A 23,517-nucleotide genomic window follows, 5' to 3' on the forward strand; every position below is an offset into this window, starting at 1 on the left:
GTCAAAAGAGCAGGGAGCAGGGTTGCGAAGGCTCCCGCTATAAAGGTGATGGGTTGAGTGTCTGTTTCCAGATTTCCACACATCTGTGCGCTGCAGGGAAAGAACCATGAAGGAGGGAGAAGGTAGAAAGGCAGGTAGAGGATGGGAGCGAGCAAGCGCCAGGCCCCAACGACGTCACTCCCGTGGGTACGTCCGTGGGCCAGGGAGCTCCTGCTCCGCCAGTATTGTCTCGTAAATACGAGAGCGAAGAAGGAAAGGGGGACTAAGTTTGTAGCGGCCGCCGCGGAGCTAAGAAAGCAGGAAAAGACAAATACGCCTTCTACACGCAACAATACAGCCCCACCACCAAGAAAAGCAGTCACACTTCGGATGAAATAGCGGAACCCCAGCTTTCGGGGCTTTTTTCTAATCTCTGCCCCTTGCGTGGGTGTGGCTGTGGCGACGCACACAGGAAGGGGCGGGACATAACGCTAAGCCAGCGTGCTGATCTCGCGAGAGCATTAGGGGAAGGAAGCGCAGTCGGTGCAGGATGCGGTTCCTGGTTGCGTTCGTGTTACTGAGCGTCGCGGCAGCAGGTAAGAATTTCCCCCCGCCCCCACCCCACCGCAGTCCCAAGACCAGCCCCCAGTAATCCCACTCTCGCCCCGGGGCCCGTCATCTTCACCGTGGCCTATCGGCCCCTGACCTCACTTCTTGCTTGCCCGAACCTCGCCACCTCTCCGCTCGCCAGCACTCCCCTCCCGTTTGCCCGTTGCAACGTTCCGAGGAGTCCTTTCTCCCCGAGTACCTCTCTTCAGCCAGATAGTTTCTCTGTTTCAGACTTCCTGCTCAGTTCTGCTCCAGTCCCCGGAACAGCCGCTCCGAAGGACGATCAGGCTTCTGCAGGAAGCTCCAGGGAGCACGTCTTGATCGCTCAGTCTGGGCAAGAAAACAGTAACCAAACCTTTCTAAATCAGACCGACGCGAAAATCGGCTCTGACAATTCGGGAAAGCGCCCGGCGGATACCGGCTTCGACAAATTGGGAGCCAAGGAGCGCCCCTCGGAAACCCACTCTGATAATTCGGGAGCTAAGCAGCACCCTGGGGAAACCGGCACTGACAATTCGGGAACCAAGCAGCACCCCGGGAGAGCCGACCCTGGCAGTTCCCCCAGAGACCAATCCAACAAGTTGGTCTCCAGCCCCTCTTCTGATAACAAGGAGTCCACCAAGCTTCACGTAAACACAGTAACTGGCAAAGCTCTGCAGACTTCCAGAACTGAACCTGGGGGAAAAGTGTTGGCAGACCCCTCTTCTCCCCAGCAGGAGGGAGAAGGTAAGCCCTTAGAACTAACTGAAGATGTGGAGCCCAAGGAGACTGAAGAAGGGGATACAGAGCCAGAGGAAGACGCACCACCCAAAGAAGAGAAAGAAATGGTTGGCCCTGCCTCCAGGGAGAACCGTGAAGGGACACTTTCGAATACTTGGAGTAAAAAGGATGACCTTTATAAGGATAAGCTTGGAAATGCCAGTGCAGAGAGCAGCCACTTTTTTGCGTATCTGGTGACAGCAGCCATTCTCGTCGCTGCCCTCTATATCGCCTACCACAATAAGCGGAAGGTAAGGCAAGAATGCCCTTAAGAGGAGGAGTGGGATTTCCTCCACCCAGAAAGCCTGATGTGTGAGTATTCATCACTCATCAGCCAGTAAGCCCTGGGAATTTAAGAAACAAACTTCCGTTTTTTCTCCTGAGATCCTGCCAGGGTTCTCTATTGGATTTTCTAGGGTTCTTTTTTTTTGTTTTTTTTCCCCTTTGTTTTAGAAATCATTTGTTTTCACATCTGTTTCCTCCGAGTGCCTTCTGCTGTTGCATCACGTGTGAAGCTTAGGACATTATTATGATTTGACCCAAATGAAAGTCTCCTCCCATAATCTTGGAACTTAGAATCTCTCACATCCTGAGGAGGACCTGAGGACCTGACAGTTTGTATGTAGTTAAAGCAGTGATCTTCCTGTTTTCAGTGCTTCCTGTCTTATTTCTAGCTTCCTCTCCCAAGCGTTTGTCTTCCATCCGCAGGAAGAGAAAGAATGGTTACAGAGTCGTCAATACCAGCAGCAGAGCACTCAGGGGTCTATGTTCTGCAGCTGAGTTTCTGATTAGAAGAAAGGCCAGAAATTGCATGAATACACTCATCTTTTACTTCAGCAGGGTTTGTTGTGTTGCTTAGTAACGACTCCCAATGACAAAATAATTGCATTTCTTTTTTTGTTTTAACTGAAATGTAAAAAAACATTAAGTGTAGTTGATTTACAATGTTGTGTTAGGTGTACAGCACAGTGATTCAGTTTTTTATATATATTCATTTTCAGATTCTTCCCAAATGATTGCATTTCTTATGAGCCCTAAGAATTTAATAGTTTCTAATAGTCTGACTAAAATTGAAGGGTTCAATTCATGATAGTCAAAAGGCCTAGATCTGTGAGAAATGAGAGAAGACATTTAGTAAAAGTGGTACATTCCTGGGAATTCCCTGACAGTTAAGGGGTTAAGACTCCATGCTTTCACTGCAGGGGCCACAGGTTTGATCTCTGGTTGGGGTTCTAAGATCCCCAATGCCACATGAATGTGGCCATGAAAAAAAAAATTTTAAAGGTACATTCTTTACTCTACATCCGAGTGCTTATCATGGAGAGTAACCTTAAGTATGAAATGAGAGTGGTAAGGTTCAGATGAAGTAAAGTGTGGGGTGAAAGAGTACATTTGCAGATTAGAAGTAAGTATTGCTTGATATTAAGATAAAAGAAGGGGGACTTGCTTAGCCTGGAAGAGTCTCAGTTGGGGAGGAGTTGGCAGTTCTTTTCACTGTGTTGTTGTTCAGTCACCAAGTCCTATCTGACTCTTTGTACCCCAAGGACAGCAGCATGTCAGGCTTCCCTATCCTTCACAATCTCTTAAGAGTTTGCTCAAACTCGTGTCCACTGAGTCTATGATCCCATCCAGCCATCTCATCCTCTGTCACCCCCTTCTCTTCCTGCCGTCGATCTTTCCCAGCATCAGGGTCTTTTCCAGTGAGTTGGCTTTTTGCATCAGGTGGCCAAAGTATTGGAGCTTCAGCTTCAGCACCAGTCCTTCCTGTGAATATTCAGGGTTGATTTTCCTTAGGATTGACTGCCTCGATCTTGCAGTCCAAGGGACTCTCAGGAGTCTTCTCCAGCACCACAGTTCAAAAGCATCGATTCTTCAGCACTCAGCCTTCTTTATGGTCCAACTCTCACATCCATACATGACTACTAGAAAAACCATAGCTTTGACTATACAGATCTTTGTCAGCAGAGTGATGTTTCTGCTTTTAAATAGGCTGCGTTCTCTTGAGTAAATCACATAGACTCCAGCTGGCTAGAGCCTAGAACAGCTGTCCTGCACCTGTCATTTCCGTTTAGGATAAAGGATTCTGATGTAACTAGGCCCTGTCCTCCTTATAATTGTCAGTAGGGCCTTTCTGTGAATGGTTTACTCTTTTTGCTGTCAAGATCATTAACAAATGGGCCGCCAGGTGATTACCTCTAATTTCAGAGACTGAAATCTGTCACCATAAAGTCACTTGTTAATCACTGTCTTGTCTTTTTCCCCAGATTATAGCTTTCGTCCTGGAAGGAAAAAGATCCAAAGTTACACGGCGGCCAAAGGCTACTGACTACCAACGTTTGGACCAGAAGGTGAGAGAGGAGGGAGGAATACACCATCTCAGATGCACCTAGCCATGGGCTTGTGTTTGGTATAGCGGCAGCAGCTGATTCTGGGGGTGCTGTTTGCCATTGCCTCTGCCCTTCTCAGACCACAGCATACAGACATCCCCTGTAAACATGTCTGCAGTGTTAGTGTTAGAAGATTCTCAGGACCTCTACAACATCATCTTCCTTCAGTAGATGAGGAAGCTCAGACCCAGAAACACTGTGATATTTTTTTTTCTAAAAGTCTTTATTGAATTTGTTACAGTGTTGCTTCTGGATTTCTTTTGGTTTTTTTGGCGGAGGCATGTGGGAATCTTCGCTCCCCAACCAGGGATCGAACCTGCACCCTTGCATTGGAAGGCAGTGTCTTAACCATTGGACCAGTGCAATCCCATTGGGAAGTCCCAAAACACGTGATCTTTTCCCCCTTAGTTTCTGGGAAAATCAAGACCTCAGAGCAACTCCCTCGACTGTCTGCCTATACTTTTCACACTCGACCAGCACTTCACAAGTTTTCACAGGCATTTGACTCACCCTGAGAATTGGTATTAAAAGCTTTTATTTTATCGATTGTTTTTTGTACAGTGAGGGTCAGTTTGTCTTCATTTTGAGTTTTTCCTCTGAACCGAAAATTCTAGGAGATCTCTTCCCCTCAGCCTCAGCCCCTGCCCCATCATCCCAGCAGTAAGATATAAAAACAGATGAAAACAGATGAAAGTTACCAATGGATTGTATTGCTCTCGTTTCAGATTTGATTTTTTCTGTTCTTGAGAACCTTGTCCTCCCTGCTGATTTGTCTCTAAATCAAGAAGAATGAAGAGAAAAACACTGTGACCTAAGAGACACCCCCTCCTCCAGGGTTTGGTGGCAAGTCAGGGCTAGCAGAGGTGGTGGGGAAGGGGGGTTGCTTTAGATTTTGCACCTGCACTTTGGCGACCTTGTCCTCCTGTGTTCCCCTTATTTATGCTGGTGTCTTCCAGGCTGTCCCCCTCTGAGTGTGAGTGGAGGAGCATGTGGGCACCCAGCTGTGACCAAAGGGAGATCCTGGCCCTGGGTAGGTGCCCTGCCGGGGGCCTTGGGTTGAAGGTGGTTAGCCCTTGAAAACACCATTGCACTCAACACTATTTACTTTCGAGGGCCTAGGAGAAAACTGCAGATTAAGGCCCATTGCTACCAAGGCCTTTTCCTTTGTGGGGATGTGTACCCCACAAAAGATATAGAAGGTAGTAACTGCTGATGGCCTGAGGGCTCCTGTGAACACGAATTTCTTCAAAGTCTCCAGCAGCAAACCGAAACAGCAGCTACAAAACGGGCTTTCTTGCCCTCGAGTCCAGCCTGCCTAGTGCAAGCTCTTCATGCTCTTCTGACAGTTTCCTATCACTTAAGACAAAGTGAATCCACTTGCATTTGGTTGTACTGAGCAGAAAACTGAACTCGGGGATTCTGGGAGGAAAGCTTAAAGCCACTGTTCCCTGTCACAGATGTTTTAAAAATAACAGTTAACGATTATCGAAACATTGTGTTTATGCCTGCTTACCATCCTTACAGGAACTTTCTGAAGTAGAGTTGAGTTCATGCTTTGAAGGCATGTAGGACCATTTGGTTTGGGTCTGCATTTTTTTAGAGGACTTTTAAGAAACAGGATTCCCACAAATTCTTACTTTGCCTTTGTTGCCTAAAATATTTGTATTTACTTATATTTACAAACTGATTATAGTCCCTTGTTTACCTAAATCTAGTTAAGGGTCCTCTTATCTGATATAAAATGGTAAGGCTAATTAGTAAAAATTCCCGCTCTGTCCCATGTCAGGGGTTATTAAAGTTTAAGAAATTTAGAGAATTCCCTGGGGGTAACCAAGGGTAGCCTCCTAGATCAGACTGTTGTTTGAAGTTTCATTTAACTGTTGTACTACCCTATTATAGAGAGCCTAAAGAGAGTTGTTTCTGCAAAGAAGAAACAGAGAGAATAGCTAATCTCAGGGAAATTTAAGAAAGTGGGAAGTGAGAGAGGAAAAGGGTGAGTTCTAGGCTGTTGAAGAAGTCTGGTGGAAGAAGGGGCCATAGTGTTTGTCATGGTATCTTCCACCTCACTTAAAACAGCCCATGACTGAGTGGAGATTTTCATCCTCTGCAGGTGACATTTGTAAAGGTGAGGACTGAAGACTCTTGGCATCATCCCCTAAGACCATGGTTATTTTATTTCCTTCTCTGTCTCCCTCTTCCCTGCCTTTCTTCCTCCCCTCTGGTGTTTTCTATTTCTGCCTGTCTTCCACTGGCACCATTTTCCTGTCACCTATCTGTGTGCCCAGATTCTCTGCTCCCATCCATCTTGTTTGTGGTCCATTCTGCTGTTCAGCTTCTCCAGAAAGTATAGCTTCAGTTCCCTTGCCATTCATCCTCCTCATAACCTTTACAAACTCATTAGTCTCTGTCTTTCTGCCAAGAATGTTTTCCCAGAGGTTCAGATCACCAAATCCAGTGGCTTGTTCTCAAAGCTTAGTCTTGCCCTGAATAGAATTGGACACTTAGACCATCCAAATTCAGCCTCTCCTCTTGTGGTCTTTGTCGCCTGGCTTCTGAGAACTCCCTTTTCCTTTTCCTGTGCTGGTGGGGGAGAATGCCTGCAAAGACAGGTCTATCCTTTTGTCTCCTCAGAAACTTACTCATTCTTTAGCCTCTGGATAAGTGACTCCCAAGTTTCTGTCTTCAGCCTAGTTCCCAGAGAACCCTGTCCTGCCGTGTGGTGAACATTCCAGCTTGTCAACCTGTTGTCACTGAAACAGAATTTCTCTTCTTCTACACATTAAGCTGCCCCTCTCAATTGCCCAGTCTTTTTGATCATCTCGACTCCAAGCTGACATTTTTATCTCTTGGCACAAAAGTCCTATCCATTAAAAAGAAAAATATCTCTAGCTACAGTCTTTCTCTTCATTTTCCTTGCTTCCCTGCCCCACACCCCCACCCACTTCACTACCCTTCTGGATCTTTTTTTTCCCCTAGGAGCCACCTTCATTGATCTCTTGTCCACTTCCTCGTGTGTGTAAAGACCAGAGTGCTCTGAAGCTTCTGTCTCGTGGCTCTGAGAATCAAGTTCATGGACCCTGGTGTTTACAGCTCTGCAGGCTGATGCTGTCCTGCCCGTCTTTCTCTGCATCCTCCCGGGGCCTAAGGCCCCTCTTGTCAGGCAACCATCAGGCCTCAACATCCTTGATACGTTCTCCAGCCCCTGGCTTTTGGTGGCTGATTTTCAGTTAGGGCACACTCCCTTCTCTTCTTTCCTTTGCCTCCCCAAAAACCTGTTTTTTCAGGCCCCAGCTCCAGTTTGCCCATGCACCTGCCTAATCCCCCACCCCACCTGATCAGCTCTTTCTGTTTTACTCCAGTAAACAGAATCTCACTCGTGCATTTTGGAACTAAAGCAGAGCAGAGCAGTCAGTATCTGACATCTCTGTCTGGTCTCCCCAAGAAGATGAAGCTCCTCGCGGGAGCGCCCGTGGCGTCATCTGCATATCTGCCTCACAAAGGGCAGTCCCTGGGGACCTGAGTTCATTTCTCCGCACAAAGGAGACGTGTTCTTTCTTTAGGACATCTGGCTGTGACCTTTCTGAGGCCTCACACACCGCTTTCTGTCTGCCGGTTGCTGCCCTTATTGATGGATTCTGCTAGGAAGGAGGAGAGCAGAAAGCAAGATTGGTTTCAGGCACCGAGAGCAGGTTGGCACCAGGTGGACACATACGTATTGTGGAGTCCATGTAGCTTCACTTTTTAAGTCTCAGAGCAGGACGATTTCTTGTGAAAGAATACGGTCGAGTTTAAGTTTCACTTTAGAAATTGCACTGAAAGAAATCTCCCACACCAAAGGAAAAGTTGTTTTCTGGGTCACTGTCATCTTGAAGATACTCTTTGAAGCGTGTTTTCCTAGAGATTGTGTAGATGAGGGTGAGCTGGTGGTAGTGGGAGGATCTCTCTAGCTGGGGTGGGGCGCGGGCAGGCAGGAGAGGTGCCCTATCCAGTCAGCTCTGTGCTTTGCTTTGCCGCCCAGTTTTTGGTTGAAGAGTGGTTTCTATTTGGAGGAATCTGTGCTTTAGAATCATTTGAAGAGTCTACCTAAAAAGGCTAAGTTAACTCGTAAAGACCTGACAACTAGCTATGTACACTCACATTTCTTGCCACGTGATGGCTTTTCGTGAAACTTGGTGACAGACCCCTAAACCTCTCAAATTCCCAGTAGGGATTCTCATTTCCTCCTCCCACTTCACATCATTTAATTCACAAGCCTGCCCCTCATTTTGGGAGGGTGACTATATGTGGAATGCTGCTGCATGTGAGATGAAAGCTGGCAAGCCTTGCACATGTTCTGAACCATTTGAGCAGGGAGGAGAGCACTCTGCACCAGACCCTGTACTTCTGCCAGCTATCTCCTAAACATTCTGGGTGGGACCATTGTGTCTGGCCTTGCCTTGCTTAAGAAGGAAACCTGGGGAGAGATTTCTCAAATTTAACTGTACGTCAAGAACTAAGACTGAATCTCAGCCCAATTCCATGAAGTCACATGTGGATTTCCCAAATACCCCAATCTTGAAACTCCTCATAAAGGCATTGGGTCTGAGCTTTATCAGGTTTCAAGCTGCCAACAAAACCAGCTTCCTCACACTCTTTGGTATTCCTTTAATTCAGAATTTTAAAGTGTTCAATAAATGGTTGATTGCTGAAGTTGTTTCCCTTCTTTTTTGTTCACCCAATTAGCAGAATACCACTGTTGTGCAGTTTTATTTTTCTTATTGTAATTTAATGATTTATTTCTTTAAAGCTTATTTGGTCCAACGATAAGTATTTTTCCATATAATGTTTTACTGAGTTTCTGTGAATGCCATCACCACGTAGTTTTGTATCTCTGCATAGAAACCAAAACAAATTTCAAATATTAGAGCTATAAAATTATTAAATTTAATTTTTTCCTCTTTTTAAAAAAAGTATAGTTGATATACATTGTATTAGTTTCAGGTGTACAACACAGTGATTTGACATTTGTATACATTACAAAATTGATCACAATAAGTCTATAATCATTTGTCCCCATATGAAGTTATTTTAGTATTAATGATTATATTGTACCTCTTAATCCCCCTCTAAAATATTAAGGTTATTAGTACTGCATTAAAATTGACTGACATAAGGCATGTTAGTAAGGAAAAGGTCTTTTTTTTTTGTTAACCTTTAGCACCTTCACTCACCTTCCCACCCGATCCCCATGTAAGTTCCAACACACTGGAAATGCATTCCCAGGCGTTGCACACATTCTGTAACTTTCCATGACCTGATCCTTACTTCCAACCCCATTCCTCCTCACCAGGCAGCCCTGGTTCTAGGTCAGAGGTAACTGGGCTGCTCGTCATAATATACTCGTTACCGCCCAGTGTTTGTCCTTTGCTGTACCCTTGGCTGGAATGCTTTCCGCCTGTGTCAACCCCAGTGAAGCTGTCTTTCTAGGCCTCTGCCCTGACTGCTGTGTATTTTGGGAAGCTGCACCTTGGTGCTCAGGCCCTGAGGTCTGGGAGGGTATCCTGGTGCTGACACAGTGAGAACCCAGCGTGACTCCAATCAAAAGGAAGCCTAGGCCCCAGCTGCATACGAATTGGATGTTCTCCCATAACGTATATACCTTGCTAACTAACACGTCCTGTCCACTGCCAGCCCCCACATCCACATGGACCATATCACAGGAGTTTCCCCACACTCTCAGAAGAGCCACTGGAACCAGAAAAATAGGATCTGCATCCTCTGAGCCTGTGGAACTACAAGCCAAACCATGCTCACCAGACACCTCTCTGTTGTGTAGAACTCCTGCATTGAGGCACTAAGGGGGAACGGGAGGAGAAGCCTCAGGCCAACAGGACCCCCCTGCTCCAGCTGACCCATGCTCTCGAGGGTTCTAGCCACCTGATGAGAATAATCCATTTGATGGCTCAGACATAGGAGGTATGGGTGTGGGATGCAGAGCGCAGCTTGACAGGCCATGAAAGCCACCCACGTCAGTAGCCCACGCTGGGCGTTTTGTAGGAACAGCATGTTCTAAAAGGTGTGAGAGAGCTTCAGTTTAAGAACCACCATCTATGCTAGATCTGTGTGTTGGACCTGTATCCAGAAATGAGAAACAATAGTTAGAGTGCTTTACGTGATTAAGGAACTAATGCAGAAAAACACAGGTGAGGCAGGGGATGTGCCAGTTCCTCTGACTCCTCCCTGAGCCAACTAATTCTTCTTCTTCCGGGCCTGGATCCGCAAGCCAAGCTTCCAAAGGTCTAAGTACAAGTTCCGCTTCAGGACGGCACTGCTGCACAGCAAGGCCCCTTGCAGGGCTCCAGTCAACCCACAGGTGAGGACATCTTGGCCTGGGAGACAACAGTGGAGGCCTGTGAGCATCCCCCCGCCCCACCTCCAAGCAGGGCAGTGGGGAGACTGGCCCCTGAGCCAGGGCCACAGAGATGCCTTCAGACCAGGACCAGGGTCCTCAGCCACCAAGGCAACAGAAACAGAGGACTGACTGACAGGCCCAGGGTCCCAGTTTTCCTGGCAGGATGGGGCCTTCAGCATACCTGTCAAGTAGAGGTTCGGGATGGGGCTCTGGGCCCTTATGGAGGCCATTGCACCAGGATGCAGGCGGCCCAGGTCATGGTCAGCCCCGTAGCAGGCCCCCTGGGGAGCCGCCAGGTAGAACTGAATGCTCAGTGGGGACCCTCCAGTCACACTGTCCACCTGAAGAGGCAAAAGAGGTGGCCGAAGAGTGGGAGGGGGACCTTGTGAGACCCTCACCTCTTCTTTCCCTGCCCCTGCACGAGCTGCCAGCCAGCATAGGCTCCCCTGGAGCTCAGTCACCCCAGGCCTCATTCCCAGCCCCATAGAAGGGGCGGAGATGCACCGACCACCAACTCTGCCCTCCTACCTTCCCCTCCAGATGTGGGAACTGCTTCAGGAAGACCGACACAGCGGCTTCAACAAAGGAGCTCTTGAGGTTCTCGTAGGCACTGCTCCGCTTTCCCTGGGGCTCGTCCCGCCACTCCTTGAACCACTCGTATGAGGTGGGCACTAGGATGATCGCTGTCGACCGGTCTGGGGACACAGAGCCAGGTCACTGCTGCCGCCCCTCCCGACCCAAGCCCCAGCCCCCAGCACATCAAGCCTCACCTGGGTACCGGTCCTCCCAAGTTGGGTCCTTGGCCGACGAGAAGGAAATGAAGAGAAGGGGCATGTGCGCGGCGGCCTTGTCCCCAGGCAGAGAGACATAGTGCTCCATCCTGGGGAGGAGAGGGGCTGTTGGCCCTGGCCATGTCCCCCACAGCCACCAGCCCCACCCCGAGCACAGCTTATCCCCAGGTGCCCCCAAGGGATGAAGCCAAGGCACAGCCCAGGTGGGAAAAAGTCCTTTCAGAGTAGATTCTTGCCCATCTCCTCCCATCCTATATCCTGCTGCTTCCCCCCTAGCATCTGTGGCTCTGGGGGACCAGGCTGCTACCCTTCCTGCACATGTACACCCATGCCTTACGCCCTGTCCATGTCTTTGTCAAAATAAATATAGTAGTTGGTGGTCGGCAGCCCCAGGTCCTTCTTGGTGCCTCGGAGGCAGATGAAGACACAGAATATGCTCAGGCCGGGCCGAACCATCCCCAGCTGCCGCTTCACACCTGTAGACGGTTAGGAGGGCCGTGAAAAGGAGACCACCAAGATCTGCCACCACCCCGGGAGCCAGCAGACACCCACTCGCCTCATCTGCAGCCTCAGCTGTTTGGACAACTCGGCCTGCTCCTCAGTCTCCTGCCTGTGATGGCCATGGCCCCAGACATCTGCTCTGAATGCCTTGAGAAGCAGAGATGGCCAGCTCCCTGAGCCATTCACAGCATCTGTGTCATGGTCCCATTGTCACCTTAATGTCTAAGTTAAGAGCAGGGACTTCCCTGGTGATCCAGTGGTAAAGAATCCATCTGCCAATGCAGGGGATATGGGTTCAACCCCTGGTTGGGGAAGATCCCATATACCTCAGAGCCTGTGTGCCACAACTACTGAGCTTGTGCTCTAGAACCCATGCTCCAAAACAAGCCACTGCACTGAGAAGTCTGTGCACCACAACAAAGAGTAGCCCCTGCTCACAACTGGAGAAAGCCTGCGTGCAGCAACAAAGACCAGTGCAGCCAATAAATCAATACGAGCAGAGGACAGGGCTCCACATGACAAAGGCCACGGCTGTGAACAGCAGTCTGTTACAAGCCTTGGCTTCAGTATTAAGTTGACTACAAACCATCTAATGGATAAAAGTGAAAATGTTAGTCCCTCAGTCATGTCCGACTCTTTGCAACTCCATGGACTATAGCCTGCCAGGCTCCCTCCTCTGTCCATGGAACCTGGCAGGTCACAGTCCATGGAATCACAAAGAGTTGGACAGGACTGAGCGACTAACTTACCCCCCGCCCTGACCCCCACACACACATGAAATAAATAACTAACGAGAACCTACCGTATAGCACAGGAAACTCTACTCAGTGCTCTGTGGTGACCTAAAGGGGAAGGAAATCTAAAAACGAAGGGATATATGTGTACCTATAACTGATTCACTTTGTTCTACAGCAGAAAGTAACACAACACTGAAAAGCAACTATATTCCATAAAAAAGTCAATTAAAAGAACCCTGGGTCTCAAATCAGTCACGCAATGATGAGACCAAACCCTACTGCTCCAGACCAGCCTCAGCTCCTTTACTTATTTTGTCAGTGAGTGTTCCTCGCTCAAACAAATGTCCTCTTCAAAACATCCTCAATAATGTCCAAGCTCAGCCCCAGAATTTAAGAAAGGCACTCCTATTCACAAAGACTCCCTCGGTCTGACCACCTCACCTCCATACTCTCGACCCCAACCAGCACTGCCTTGTCCCCAAGGCCACAAGATATCCTGTTTCCATCTCTGATACAGAGACAGAACTGTCAGAATCTCTACCCCAAACAGCTGGAAACATCAGGAATCCCAGGAGTCTCTGCGGCCTCTCGGTTGAGCATCACTGCCACCACTGTCTGAAAGGTTCTCAAACTGGGATTCATCCAGCTCCCACTTGGGAGGGGTGGCCGGTCCTTCAGGCAGGAGGAGGGCGGAGGGTGCTGGCACAGGAGACTGTCCTCAGGGCTGAGATGCATGTGAGCAGTGGAAGCTGTACCTGCCAGTGAAGGAGGGGCAAGCTCCCTTTTTTGTTTTTGCATCCAGCACCATGTGACCAAAATAGAATTTGGGGGTGGGAAAGAAGGTAGGAGTGGAATAACCAAGTCAAAACCATGTACTGTCTTTCGGTGGGGCCAGAGGTTGACTAAGGTGGAGCTTCCCTGGTGGCTCAGTCAGCAAAGAGTCTGCCTACAATGCAGGAGACCCAGGTTCGATCTCTGGGTTGGGAAGATCCCCTGGAGAAGGAAATGGCAACCCACTCCAGTATTCTTGTCTGGGAAATCCCATGGAAAGAGGAGCCTGTAGGCTACAGTCCATGAGGTCACAAAAGAGTCAGACACGACTTAGGGACTAAACAATAACTAGCTGGAACAAGGAGAGCCCACAAATATAAGAGTAATCTTCCCCTGTATCTCTAAACACAGAAAGCAGTTTCCAGAAAATACAGAACTCCCTCATAGGGTCCTTTCCTTATTCACTTAGGTTGTATGACCATTAAGTGTAAAAGAAATTATGTTCTTTACACATGTGGCTTAGGGTAAAGAATCCACCTGCCAATGCAGGAGACACAGGAGACTCAGGTTCAATCCCTGGGTGGGGAAGATTCCCTGGAGGAGAGCACGGCAACCCATTCCAGTATTCCTGCCAAGAGAATCCCATGGACAGAGGAGCCTGGCAGGTTATAGTCCATGGGGTTGCAAAGAGCAAAACACAACTGAGCACACACAAACAAACAAAAAACAAATTATGTTCTTAATGCCTTTTAGATTCAAAGGGAACTAGGAATCATTCTAGGCAGGAAAATACTTTCGCTTTTTTTTTTTTTTTTAAGGTGTCCCTCCAATTACTCCATGTCATTTATTTGCATTCTCTTTCTCGTGGATTTTTTGTCACCTGAGGACGTGCACTTGATGAGGGCCCAGGGCCATTAGGAGACAGCGTCAGGGTTCAAAGGTCCTGGGAGAGAGGGAGGCTGGAAGTACCAAAGGCCACTGGGCGGTCTCTGCCTCAGGCCACACAGCTCACCCAGCCTGAGAGAGGGAAGGCCTCTGCTGGCAGTGGACATTGGCCGAGGCCCAGTGAAAGGAGGCAAAGGGCTGAGGGCCTGTTTCCCAAGTACACGTCCTGTACCCCAGAGACAGTCACAGCAGCCGCCGACCCTCTCGCCGACCAGGAAAGCCAAGACCTCAGTTTTCTACTGGGTCTCTTTCCCGGGTTCCCCAAGAGCAGCCGCGGGCCCACCCTCCAGGGTGGATGCTTCTTGTACTGGGCTCTAGGCTCCTCCTCAGGTTTCCATCAAGGTTTCCATCCCAAACGCATCTTGGGCTACTCTTACTCCCCACCTCCCACCCCAGCCAGAGGCCTGGACACAGACCTCTCTCTCACCCTCCTAGATCGCTGGCCCCTTCCCGGCCAGCGGCCTCCATCCCTCAATCACATTGGGAGCTGCCAGCTCCATTTCCAAATGGTGATGCCCCAGCTAACCTTGGCTCAGCCACTCTGTCCCTTGGGAGCTGATCTGCTCTCCTCCTCCTTCTAGTAAGGCCTTCTCTCTGGAAGCCCCACGTTTCCAGCCCAAAGGGTACCAGGAATCCAGGCTTAGGAGTCAGAAACATCAGCCTCTTCCTCTCCACTTGGCTGCCTCCAGCTGGGTGGGCCTTGGGCAGCGATTCACCTATGTGCCTCCATTTCCCCTGCCATCAACATGAGCTCTACCCAGCAGCTGAGGATCAGATGCAAGGACAAAGGTAAAGCTCGCACACAGACATGGCTCCCCACACAAAACCACAGGCTTTTATTTTTGGACACGGCCTGCAGTAGAAATGACTGGCATGTGTGTGTGTGCTCAGTCATGTCCAACTCTTGGCAAACCCATGGACTGTAGCCCACCATGCTCCTCTGTCCATGGGATTATCCCAGCAAGAATACTGGAGTGGGTTGCCATTTCCTCCTCCAGGAGCTCTTCCCCACCCAAAGATTGAGCCCGAGTCTCCTGCATCTCCTTCACTGGCAGATGGATTCTTTATCATTGAGCCACCTGGGAAACCCAGAGATGACTGGACTCAGGCTTATTTCTATCTGGGTCCCAGGTTTTGAGAGCAGGGCTCCAGGAGAAGAATCCAGGAGGATACCCCTGCAGCCTCAGCACCAATACAAAGCTGGTTCCTTGCAGAGGCAGGAAAACATAACCTTAGGTCCCAAATAAGGCCCACAGCAACGATATCAAGACCTTCGTCTCCACTCCAGCCTTCCCTTCCCTTAACAGCAATGTCAGACCAGACTTCCCCACACCAAACAAGTACGAAATTAAGGAAGGAAGCAGAATTCACATGGCAAACTTAATGAAAAACCCAGGAACCATTCCTTTAAGACTCAATCCACCATCATTAACTATCAGGGAGATGATCTAAGATCAAAGGAAACCAGAAATGGGCAACTGGGACTGGAAACTTGAAAGAGGAAAGGGAAACGCAGTTAAGGTTATCAGGGGAAAGGGTGTAAATTTGCCAAGGATGAAATGAGAGATAAAAACTAAAGGGTCTTTGGGGAAGATGCAGGAAAAAGGAAGTTATCCCACCCCCTAAACAGAGGCCTGCTGGGGATAGATGTTATTAATAGAAATTGGTGTGCTCACCTTTTCTGCCTAAGGAGGGTCAAAGGGCAGCCCTGATGCTGGGGAAAGCATCAGCCAGGCTGAGTCAGCTGGAAGCAGAGGGCAGGTCCAGGGCACTCGGAGGAGAGCCACGCAACTCATTTGTTTACCTGGCAGACAGCGGGCCTGCTCTGGCAACAAGTGCTCGTAGGTGTTGAACAATCCCGCGTCGGAGATCACGATGGGGCAATAGATGTTCACCAGGTCCTCACCCTTCTTCACAGTGACACCTGCAGGCACAAGAGCTTAGCTGAGGTTCTGCGCACTCCAAGAAGACAAGAAAGGCCCCCATTCCTACCCAACCCCATCTCTCCCACACTGACCCAGGCAGGTAGGCCCCAGCTAAAACTGCAGAGTGAGGGATCAGCCCAAAGCACTGCCTACAAGGCCCAAAAGGCCCACAGTCCCCACTGGCTTTCTAGCTCTCTCTCTATCTGATATGGGAGCTCTTCTCTTTAGCCACCAGCCAACCTCCACACTAACCCAGACAGAGCCCGTGAGCTGATAGCCTTCATTAAAATGCCAGGTCCTTCTTTACTGTTGCCAGAGTTTTTGGTTCCAACACACTCTCTTTTAAACCCTCCAGTGACACCTCAACCTCTAATTAAACTCCAAACCCTCCTATCAGCCTTCTGTGATGTGCTCCCTTCTGTGGATCCAGCCTCATCTCTGACTGTCTGACAGTTTTCACCAAACTATTAGATAGGACTATATGCAAATAGCATGTGTGTGCATTCATGCTCAGTTGTGTCTGGCTCTTTGCAACCCCATGGACTGTAGCCTGCCAGGCTCCTCTGTTCATGGGATTTCCCAGGCAAGAATACTGGAGTGGGTTGCCATTTCCTTCTCCGAGGATCTTTCCGACCCAGGGATCAAACACACATCTCCTGCAGCTCCTGCATTGCAGATGGATCCTTTACCAACTGTGTCATCTGGGAAGCCCCCAACGGCTGACAGTCAATCATTTTTTTAACCTAGAAATGTGACAGACTCTTATGATTCAACCTAACATTTTCAGATGCCTAAATATATTCAGCTCATGGGACTTCTCTGGTGGTCCAGTAGCTAAGACACTGAGCTGCCAATGAAGGGGGCCCAGGTTCGATCCCTGGTCAGGGAACTAGATCCCACATGCCACAGATGAGAGTTGACCAAAGAAGACCAAAGATTCCATGTGCCGCAACTGAGACCCAGTGCAGCCAAAAAAGAGAAAAAAGAAACTCAGCTCTTTCATATCTCCGTGCCTCTGCACATTCTGTTCCCCCGACCTGGAATGACCTCCTCTCCCCTCTGACCAGCTTCCTCTCACCTATCACGACCTCCCTCTGAGGGTCCCGGTCCCACCATCCTGTGCCACCTCCAGCCTCAGTTCGTGCCTCCATGCGGCACCTTGGTTATATCTCAGTCATCTGCCCTCTGAGACTGGAAACTTCTTGAGTTAGAGATTAGGATTTACTTATCTTTTATCTCCATCTTTTATCACATAGCATGTGAAAAACATAAATATATCCAGAACTGAATTTAATTCAATGATAAACCCTCCTTGGTTCACAGACCACCTGACGGCTGGAAGGAAAACTGGTTTGTGACTGTGAGAGAAAGTCTTGCACAGCTGATGGCCACCCCTGCCTCACTGCTGGGAACTTTGCAGTCTCTTCTACAGATACGTCCTCAAACATTACCGATGGCCTTTTCTCCCTTGACTTTTGGGTGCCTTGGGCCACCCACTCATTACCTCCTTCTTGAATGCTTACTCTGGTGAATTCACCATCACACCAGCCCTGTTTCCTTCAGGCCTCTCTCTCCTCCCTTTGCCGAGGCTTCTGAAGTTACCCTAGATGGTCTGTCTATTTACCAGAGCCCTTCCCTGCATAGAGCCTCTCCTTGCAGTTTATCCTTGGTGGAATTTTGACTCTCTGCTCAGGTGACAGCAAACACCTGAGCCAAGGTAGAGTCTGAGCCCCACTCTGCCATTTACAGGGCATCCTGGCGGCCTCCACACCACCCTATGGAGCACCCAGGTTACAACTCACTCTATCAGTCACTGAACAAACATATACTGGGCTCCAGTATGTGCTAAAGTCTATAGACATAAAGATAAAAAAGACACCGCCTCTACACTCAAGGAACTCCTGGATTAAAGGATAACTACTTGTCTGTATTGAATAAATGATGAAATACTGTTCTCTGGGGACCACACCACCCTTTATCCTTCCTGTGTCCTTTTCACTTCCAGACCATGTCAATTGCTATTCCCAGGCAGCCCCAGATTGAGGCAGATTCCAGCCTGTAACCCCCTATTTGGAGGTCTCTGCCCTCAGTGCTTTCTTTGCTCTCCACTCCCAGTCTCTCCCACCGACGCCAAGGACTGTGAAGACGATGCAGGGCTCTCACCACAGGCTTTCCCAGCTGAGTCGAGCAGGATGCTGTGCACAGGGGCCCTTGTGAGGACAGCGCCCCCGGCCCGTTGAATCACAGGGATGGTGTGGAAGGCGATCTCACTGGAGCCCCCTCGGGGATAAAAGGCCCCTTCTAAGAAGTAGTCAACCAGCAGAGCGTGCATGGAAAAGGTGGTGTGGCTGGGGGTCACACCTATAGAAGGAAGGAGGGGGTGATGAGGCAAGAGCAGGCAGCAACACCATTCAGAGCAGAACATGGGAGGGGTGGGGTGGGGGGAGGGGAGGGAGGCTCAAGAGGAAAGAGATACATGTATAATTATGGCGATTCACATTGCTGTACAGCAGAAACCAACACAAAATTGTAAAGTAATTTTCTTCCAATGAAAAAATAAAAAAGGAACACGGGTTCCTGTCAGAAAACATGCAGCCTTTGGGAATTCCCTGGTGGTCCAGTGGTTAGGACTAGGTGCTTTCCCTGTTGTGGGGGGCCTGGATTCAATGCCTGGTTGGGGAACTACAATCCTGCAAGCTGCATAGCGTGACCAAAAAAAAAAAAAAATAGAAAACATGCAACCTGAGTCTATGCCTCCCAGGATCCAAGTGATTCTCAGGGCAGCCTCTTTCTATCCAAACAGGCAAACAGGGAGTGTTCCAGGTCTTGGGCCAGTGGGAATGACCTCCCTGCAAACTGCCATGCTGCCAGGGAGGAGAGTGTGGACTAGAAAGAAAACCATCCAGGACACAGGTGAGGGGGATTTTTATCAAGGTATCCAGCAGGGAGGAAGACAGGCATTTCTTCCCTAAGCTCAAGAAGACCTGGAGTGTGAGCAGCTCCACTTTAGTTAGCTAGGCAGCCTCAGAGTCAAAGAAATGCTTTTGAACTGTGATGCTGGAGAAGACTCTAGAGAGTCCCTTGGACAGCAAGGAGATGAAACCAGTCAATCCTAAAGGAAATCAGTCCTGAATATTCACTGGAAGGACTGATGCTGAAGCTGAAGTTCTAATACTTTGGCCACCTGATGCAAAGAGCCAACTCATTGGAAAAGACCCTGATGCTCGGAAAGATTGAAGGCAGGAGAAGGGGGTGACAGAGCATGAGATAGTTGGATGGCATCACTGACTCAATGCACATGAGTTTGAGCAAACTCCAGGAGATAGTGAAGGACATGGAAGCCTGGCGTGCTGCAGTCCATGGGGTCGCAAAGAGTCGGACATGACTGAGCGACTGAATAAACCAGGCTCAGGAAGAAAGACTAAGAGCCAGGGGCTTCCCAGGGCCCAAGGCCAGGACCCACCGTAAGTGGGGAAGATGTAGCTGAGCACAGCCTGGAGCTCCGGGGAGGCGGGGAGCTGCCGCAGGACCTCAGCCAGGCTCTGGGTGGATGCACGAAGGAACGGAGAGAAGTAGGTGAGCAGCCCATACTTGGTGAGGAGCTGAGCCACGGGCAGTGGGAGGATCTTCAGCAGGACAGCATAAATGGCTCCACGGGATACCACCTGGGAGGGGAGTAAGCAGGGAGGAACAGGGCTCACCTCCAGACCCGCTGTGACAGAACTGCCTGTCCAACAGCCTGCACAGTCCAAGGGACCAGCAACACTTGGTGGTGGTGGTTTAGCTGCTGAGTCATGTTCGACTTTTTCCAAGCTATGAATTGTAGCCTGTCAGGCTCCTCTGTCCATGGGGATTCTCCAGGCAAGAAAACTGGAGTGGGTTGCTATTTCCTTCTCCAGGGGATCTTCCCGGATCAGGGATCCAACCTGTGTCTCCTGCATTGCAGGTGGTCTCCTGCACTGGATTCTGAGCCTGCTGAGCCATCAGGGAAGCAGAACTTGGCTAAATTTGGATCGTAAAACTCTGTACTCTAAGTTTTTTTTTCTTTTTTTTTCCCATTCTCCCCTCAGATGAGTCCTTTTTTGCTTTTCAGTTTCCTGCCCAAATTCCTTTTGAAAAATTCCAATCTGGTCTCAGATGAAGTGAGGTTACAGAGGAAAGGGGTTACAGATGTAACCACATGGAAGCCAGCCTGGCCAGGCCAGAGTGTGAGTGGCAGCTGCTGAGCCCAGGCTCCAGAGAGAGGGCCTGGCTGAGCACAGAGGTCAACTCGGACCTGGGCTGAGTTCCAGACAAACATGTCTGTTCCTCCTTCCTGCCTCCCTCACCCGTCACTCCACTAATAAGGAAGGTAAGCCTTGTTGGGAATAACACATGTCCGTATTACCTTAACCAGCTTCATATACTTGTCAATGGCAGCTTCTTCCTGGGGAAACTTGTCCTTGAGGCCCTGAATGTAGGCTTTCATCCCCGCGTACATGGGAAACTCTTTTCGGCCATCAGGCCCTTCTAGTACCATGATGTCAAAGGGAGAGGACAAGGCAGCCCAGTCTAGCTGCCCCTCAGTGATCTGGTCCAAGATAAAACGGTCAAAGCTACCCTCCTGCATATCCCCAATGTAATGGATTCCTGTTGAGAAATAGAAAAATAAGGCATGATAGAGATAAGGGAATTGAGCATTGGAAAGGCTCCAACAAGGAAGCGAGGTGAAAGAGGCGTCTTACAGGCCAAGCCCACGCCCACAGAGGGGGTACCCACCCTTTCTGAAAAGGGGAGTTGCAGCAGAAACCACTAGATCCCCGCCCAGTTCAGCAGGTACAGCTGTCAGACCATGGAGATACATGTGGTGTGTCTCTAACTTCTTTTCCCTTCATCTGAGATCAGATTGGAATTTTTCTAAAGGAATTTGGGCAGGAAAGCTGTCAGACCAACAGTGCCCAGGGCAAAGAAAACCTGGGCCTCCAAAACCACTGAAAAGCCCAGGATCGTCCCACTGCGGCTGCTCCAAACCTCCTGCTCCCACCCCTTTGCCTTGGCAGCCTTACCCGTGTCAAATTCAAGGCCATTCGTTCCAAAGGTATGACAACAGCCTCCTGCCTTGGTATGTTGTTCCAAAACGAGAACTCGCTTGCCACTTTTGGCTAGGATTGCAGCTGCTGCCAAGCCCCCAAAGCCACTGCCAATCACCACCACATCCAGCTTCTTTGGCACTCGGCTGACGGAGAAAGCTGCAGCAAAGGAGGAGATGGAGAGCGCAATGAAAGGACAATGAGGTGGAAAGCAAGGCAGAATGTTCTAGCTTATATGATGCTCCAAAAAATTTCTAGAGCAGTTTGGCACAGGGCTCCTCACTAAAATATCTCAAACATTTTACCTAGGACATACTCAGGACCCACTGGGAAAGGTTGAACAAAGTGATTTAGGTTGATCTGAACTGGCTGCAGTCCATGGGGTCACAAGAGTCGGGTACAACTGAGCGACTTCCTTTCACTTTTCACTTTCATGCATTGGAGAAGGAAATGGCAACCCACTCCTTGTATTCTTGCCTGGAGAATCCCAGGGACAGAGGAGCCTAGTGGGCTGCCGTCTATGGGGTCGCACAGAGTCGGACACGACTGAAGCGACTTAGCAGCAGCAGCAGCAGAACTGATTTAACCAAAACCACTATGTAGCTGAGGATTTTCCCTACTTGCAAGGAAAGAATAATTCATAAACTATCACACACACACACAAGTGCTGACCATGATCCAGGCTAAGAATAATAAATGCAGTCAGAGACCGAGCTAGGGAAGAAAGAAAACAAGGAGGTGGGGGACAAGAGAAGAGTATCATGGGGCTGGATGGTGGCTCATGCAACAGTCTATTCACAAGCAGGTTATCTTCAGAAAATGCAGGATCTGCAGGCAGTAGTGGTGCAGCCCACTCAGATCATGGTTCTTAAAGATCTTGATACAGAGGCAGGACAGAGCTCCTCTGAGAAATCACAGCACCACCCCTTCACACTGGGAAAGCCTGGATGTGGGATCGAGGAGGAAGCACCTAAACAAGACAAACTGGACAGCCCATGGTGCTGTATGGGCACTTTCTACATAAGATCTATTCTTTCAAGATCACTCCAGAAGAACTGAGTTTTGGGATTTTTCAAGATGCCAGAGAACTCGGTAAAAACTTTGAACTTTTCAAACATTTTTTAAAAGACCTGCAGTGAAAAATACATTTCATACATCAGTATATAATATAAAGAAGTTCCACAATACTTAGCACAACTATGTAGGATACACTGATATTTTCCATTTGACTGAATTTTAAAATGCTAGTTGCAACTCATTAAATTGATATCATGACCCACTACGAGAGATCAACACTTGGTTTCAAAAACAAACTAATCATCTCATCTTTAGACCAATCCAGATAAATGGAGTGACTTGCTAATGGTTACACAGTACATCAGGCTTCCCTGGTGGCTCAGACAGTAGAGAAAGTGCCTGCAATGTAGGAGACTGGGGTTTGATCCCTAGGTGGAGAAGGTCTCCTGGAGAAGGAAGTGACAACCCACTCCAGTATTCTTGCCTGGAAAATGCCATGGACAGAGGAGCGTGGAGGGCTACCAGGGTCGCATAGGGTCGGACAGTGACTAACACTTTTACTTTCACTTTTTTCACAGAGTAAATCACTGTTGTTTGTTGTTCAGTTGCTCAGTCCTGTTTGATTCTCTGCGACAGAGACAGTGACAGAGTCCAGTTAAAACTCTGATTTCAGAAATAATAGTCCTTCCACTTACAACAATACTGTCTTTATTTTATTTATTAAGCAGCCGAACTCTTTCTTTAAACTCTAAAAGAAACCCACAAATACTTTTTAAAAGATGACAGTGCAGATTCTCCGTAAACAAAGAGCTCTGAGCCCGAGGCACCCCACTGAGCCTCTCTTCAACCGCAAGATTATGGGACCAGCATTATCAGTCACATCCCGTGATGAACCAAATGCAATTTCCTACAAAGGTTTCTGTGTAGCTCTCCCACGCCCTTGAACCCCTGGGGAAGATAAGTGAGAATGTTACGGTCTTAAAGTCAAAGAGGGGGGAAGATCTCTTCTTGTTTAAACCGTTAGCCATGGCTATACCAAGCGGCAGGGTCTGAGTGTGGCTATGACAAGAACTTGGCTCGCCCAGGACGATGCCCGAGACCCAGAGGCCACGATTCCCTGGGCCTGCGGGGACCAAGGCTCTCGCCAGGAGTGGATTCTAAAGCGGGCGCCTATACATGCAAAGATGCCCTTCCAGCACTTTGCATCTGGGAAACGCTAACCCGTGAGGATGCTCGGGAGCAGCCTAGGTCCCCGGGGTGTCTCCCCGCTCACCTTGCTTGAGAACCTTCTTCCTGGCCTCCTTGTCGGTCACCAGAGGCGCGGGTGGCCGTTGGACATCCTCCAAGAAGGGGTTCGGGGAGCTGCCTGAGAACAGCCCCTTGTAAACTTTGCCGAGGACGACCAGCAGCAGCGCAGCCAGTAGCAGCAGCGACACCCACATCGCGCCGGCGCCGGGTACCTGCAACTCTTTCGCTTGGACAGCGCCTGGGGTCTGGAGCCGCAGCTCTGCTCAGTTAGATAGTCCTCCCACCAGGGAGGCGGAGTCAACCGTGCCCGCTGATCAGCCCGCGGAAAGGCGAAGTCGCTCGCGGAAAGGCGAAGTCGCTCGCGGAGATTGACCCTCGCGGCTCCCCG

The 23,517-nt window shown here is 49.3% G+C and overlaps 2 protein-coding genes across 5 annotated transcripts; one reads left to right on the forward strand and one right to left on the reverse strand.

Moving 5' to 3' along the window:
- The first annotated feature begins 502 nt into the window (after window positions 1-502).
- On the forward strand, window positions 503-8,423 carry TGOLN2 (trans-golgi network protein 2). Its single transcript, XM_086326544.1, has 4 exons — window positions 503-575; window positions 820-1,598; window positions 3,612-3,695; window positions 4,460-8,423. The coding sequence occupies exons 1-4, from the start codon at window positions 530-532 to the stop codon at window positions 4,463-4,465; spliced, it is 915 nt and encodes a 304-aa protein (XP_086182670.1). The 5' UTR covers window positions 503-529; the 3' UTR covers window positions 4,466-8,423.
- Window positions 8,364-23,499, reverse strand: RETSAT (retinol saturase). Of its 4 annotated transcripts, XR_015136774.1 has the most exons (12): window positions 23,155-23,499; window positions 20,841-21,023; window positions 20,183-20,424; window positions 19,259-19,460; window positions 17,959-18,156; window positions 15,675-15,794; window positions 11,254-11,392; window positions 10,896-11,005; window positions 10,654-10,820; window positions 10,307-10,466; window positions 9,528-10,102; window positions 8,364-8,604 (listed from the first exon to the last, which is right to left on the reverse strand). XR_015136774.1 is itself a non-coding variant. In XM_086326516.1 (11 exons), exons 1-11 carry the CDS (start codon window positions 23,321-23,323, stop codon window positions 9,963-9,965), a joined length of 1,830 nt encoding a protein of 609 aa, XP_086182642.1. In that variant the 5' UTR covers window positions 23,324-23,499; the 3' UTR covers window positions 8,635-9,962. The 4 variants fall into 4 exon arrangements, 3 of the variants coding, with proteins under 3 accessions (XP_086182642.1, XP_086182643.1, XP_086182644.1); XM_086326516.1 differs by lacking the exon at window positions 8,364-8,604 and having other exon boundaries at window positions 8,635-10,102; XM_086326517.1 differs by lacking the exons at window positions 8,364-8,604; window positions 20,183-20,424 and having other exon boundaries at window positions 8,635-10,102; window positions 23,155-23,492.
- Between the last annotated feature and the right edge of the window lie 18 nt (window positions 23,500-23,517).

This window comes from Bos grunniens, chromosome 11 (assembly GCF_055505025.1).
Source record: "Bos grunniens cultivar Pamir isolate PY7600 chromosome 11, Bosgru_T2T1.0, whole genome shotgun sequence".
Lineage (NCBI taxonomy): Eukaryota > Metazoa > Chordata > Mammalia > Artiodactyla > Bovidae > Bos > Bos grunniens.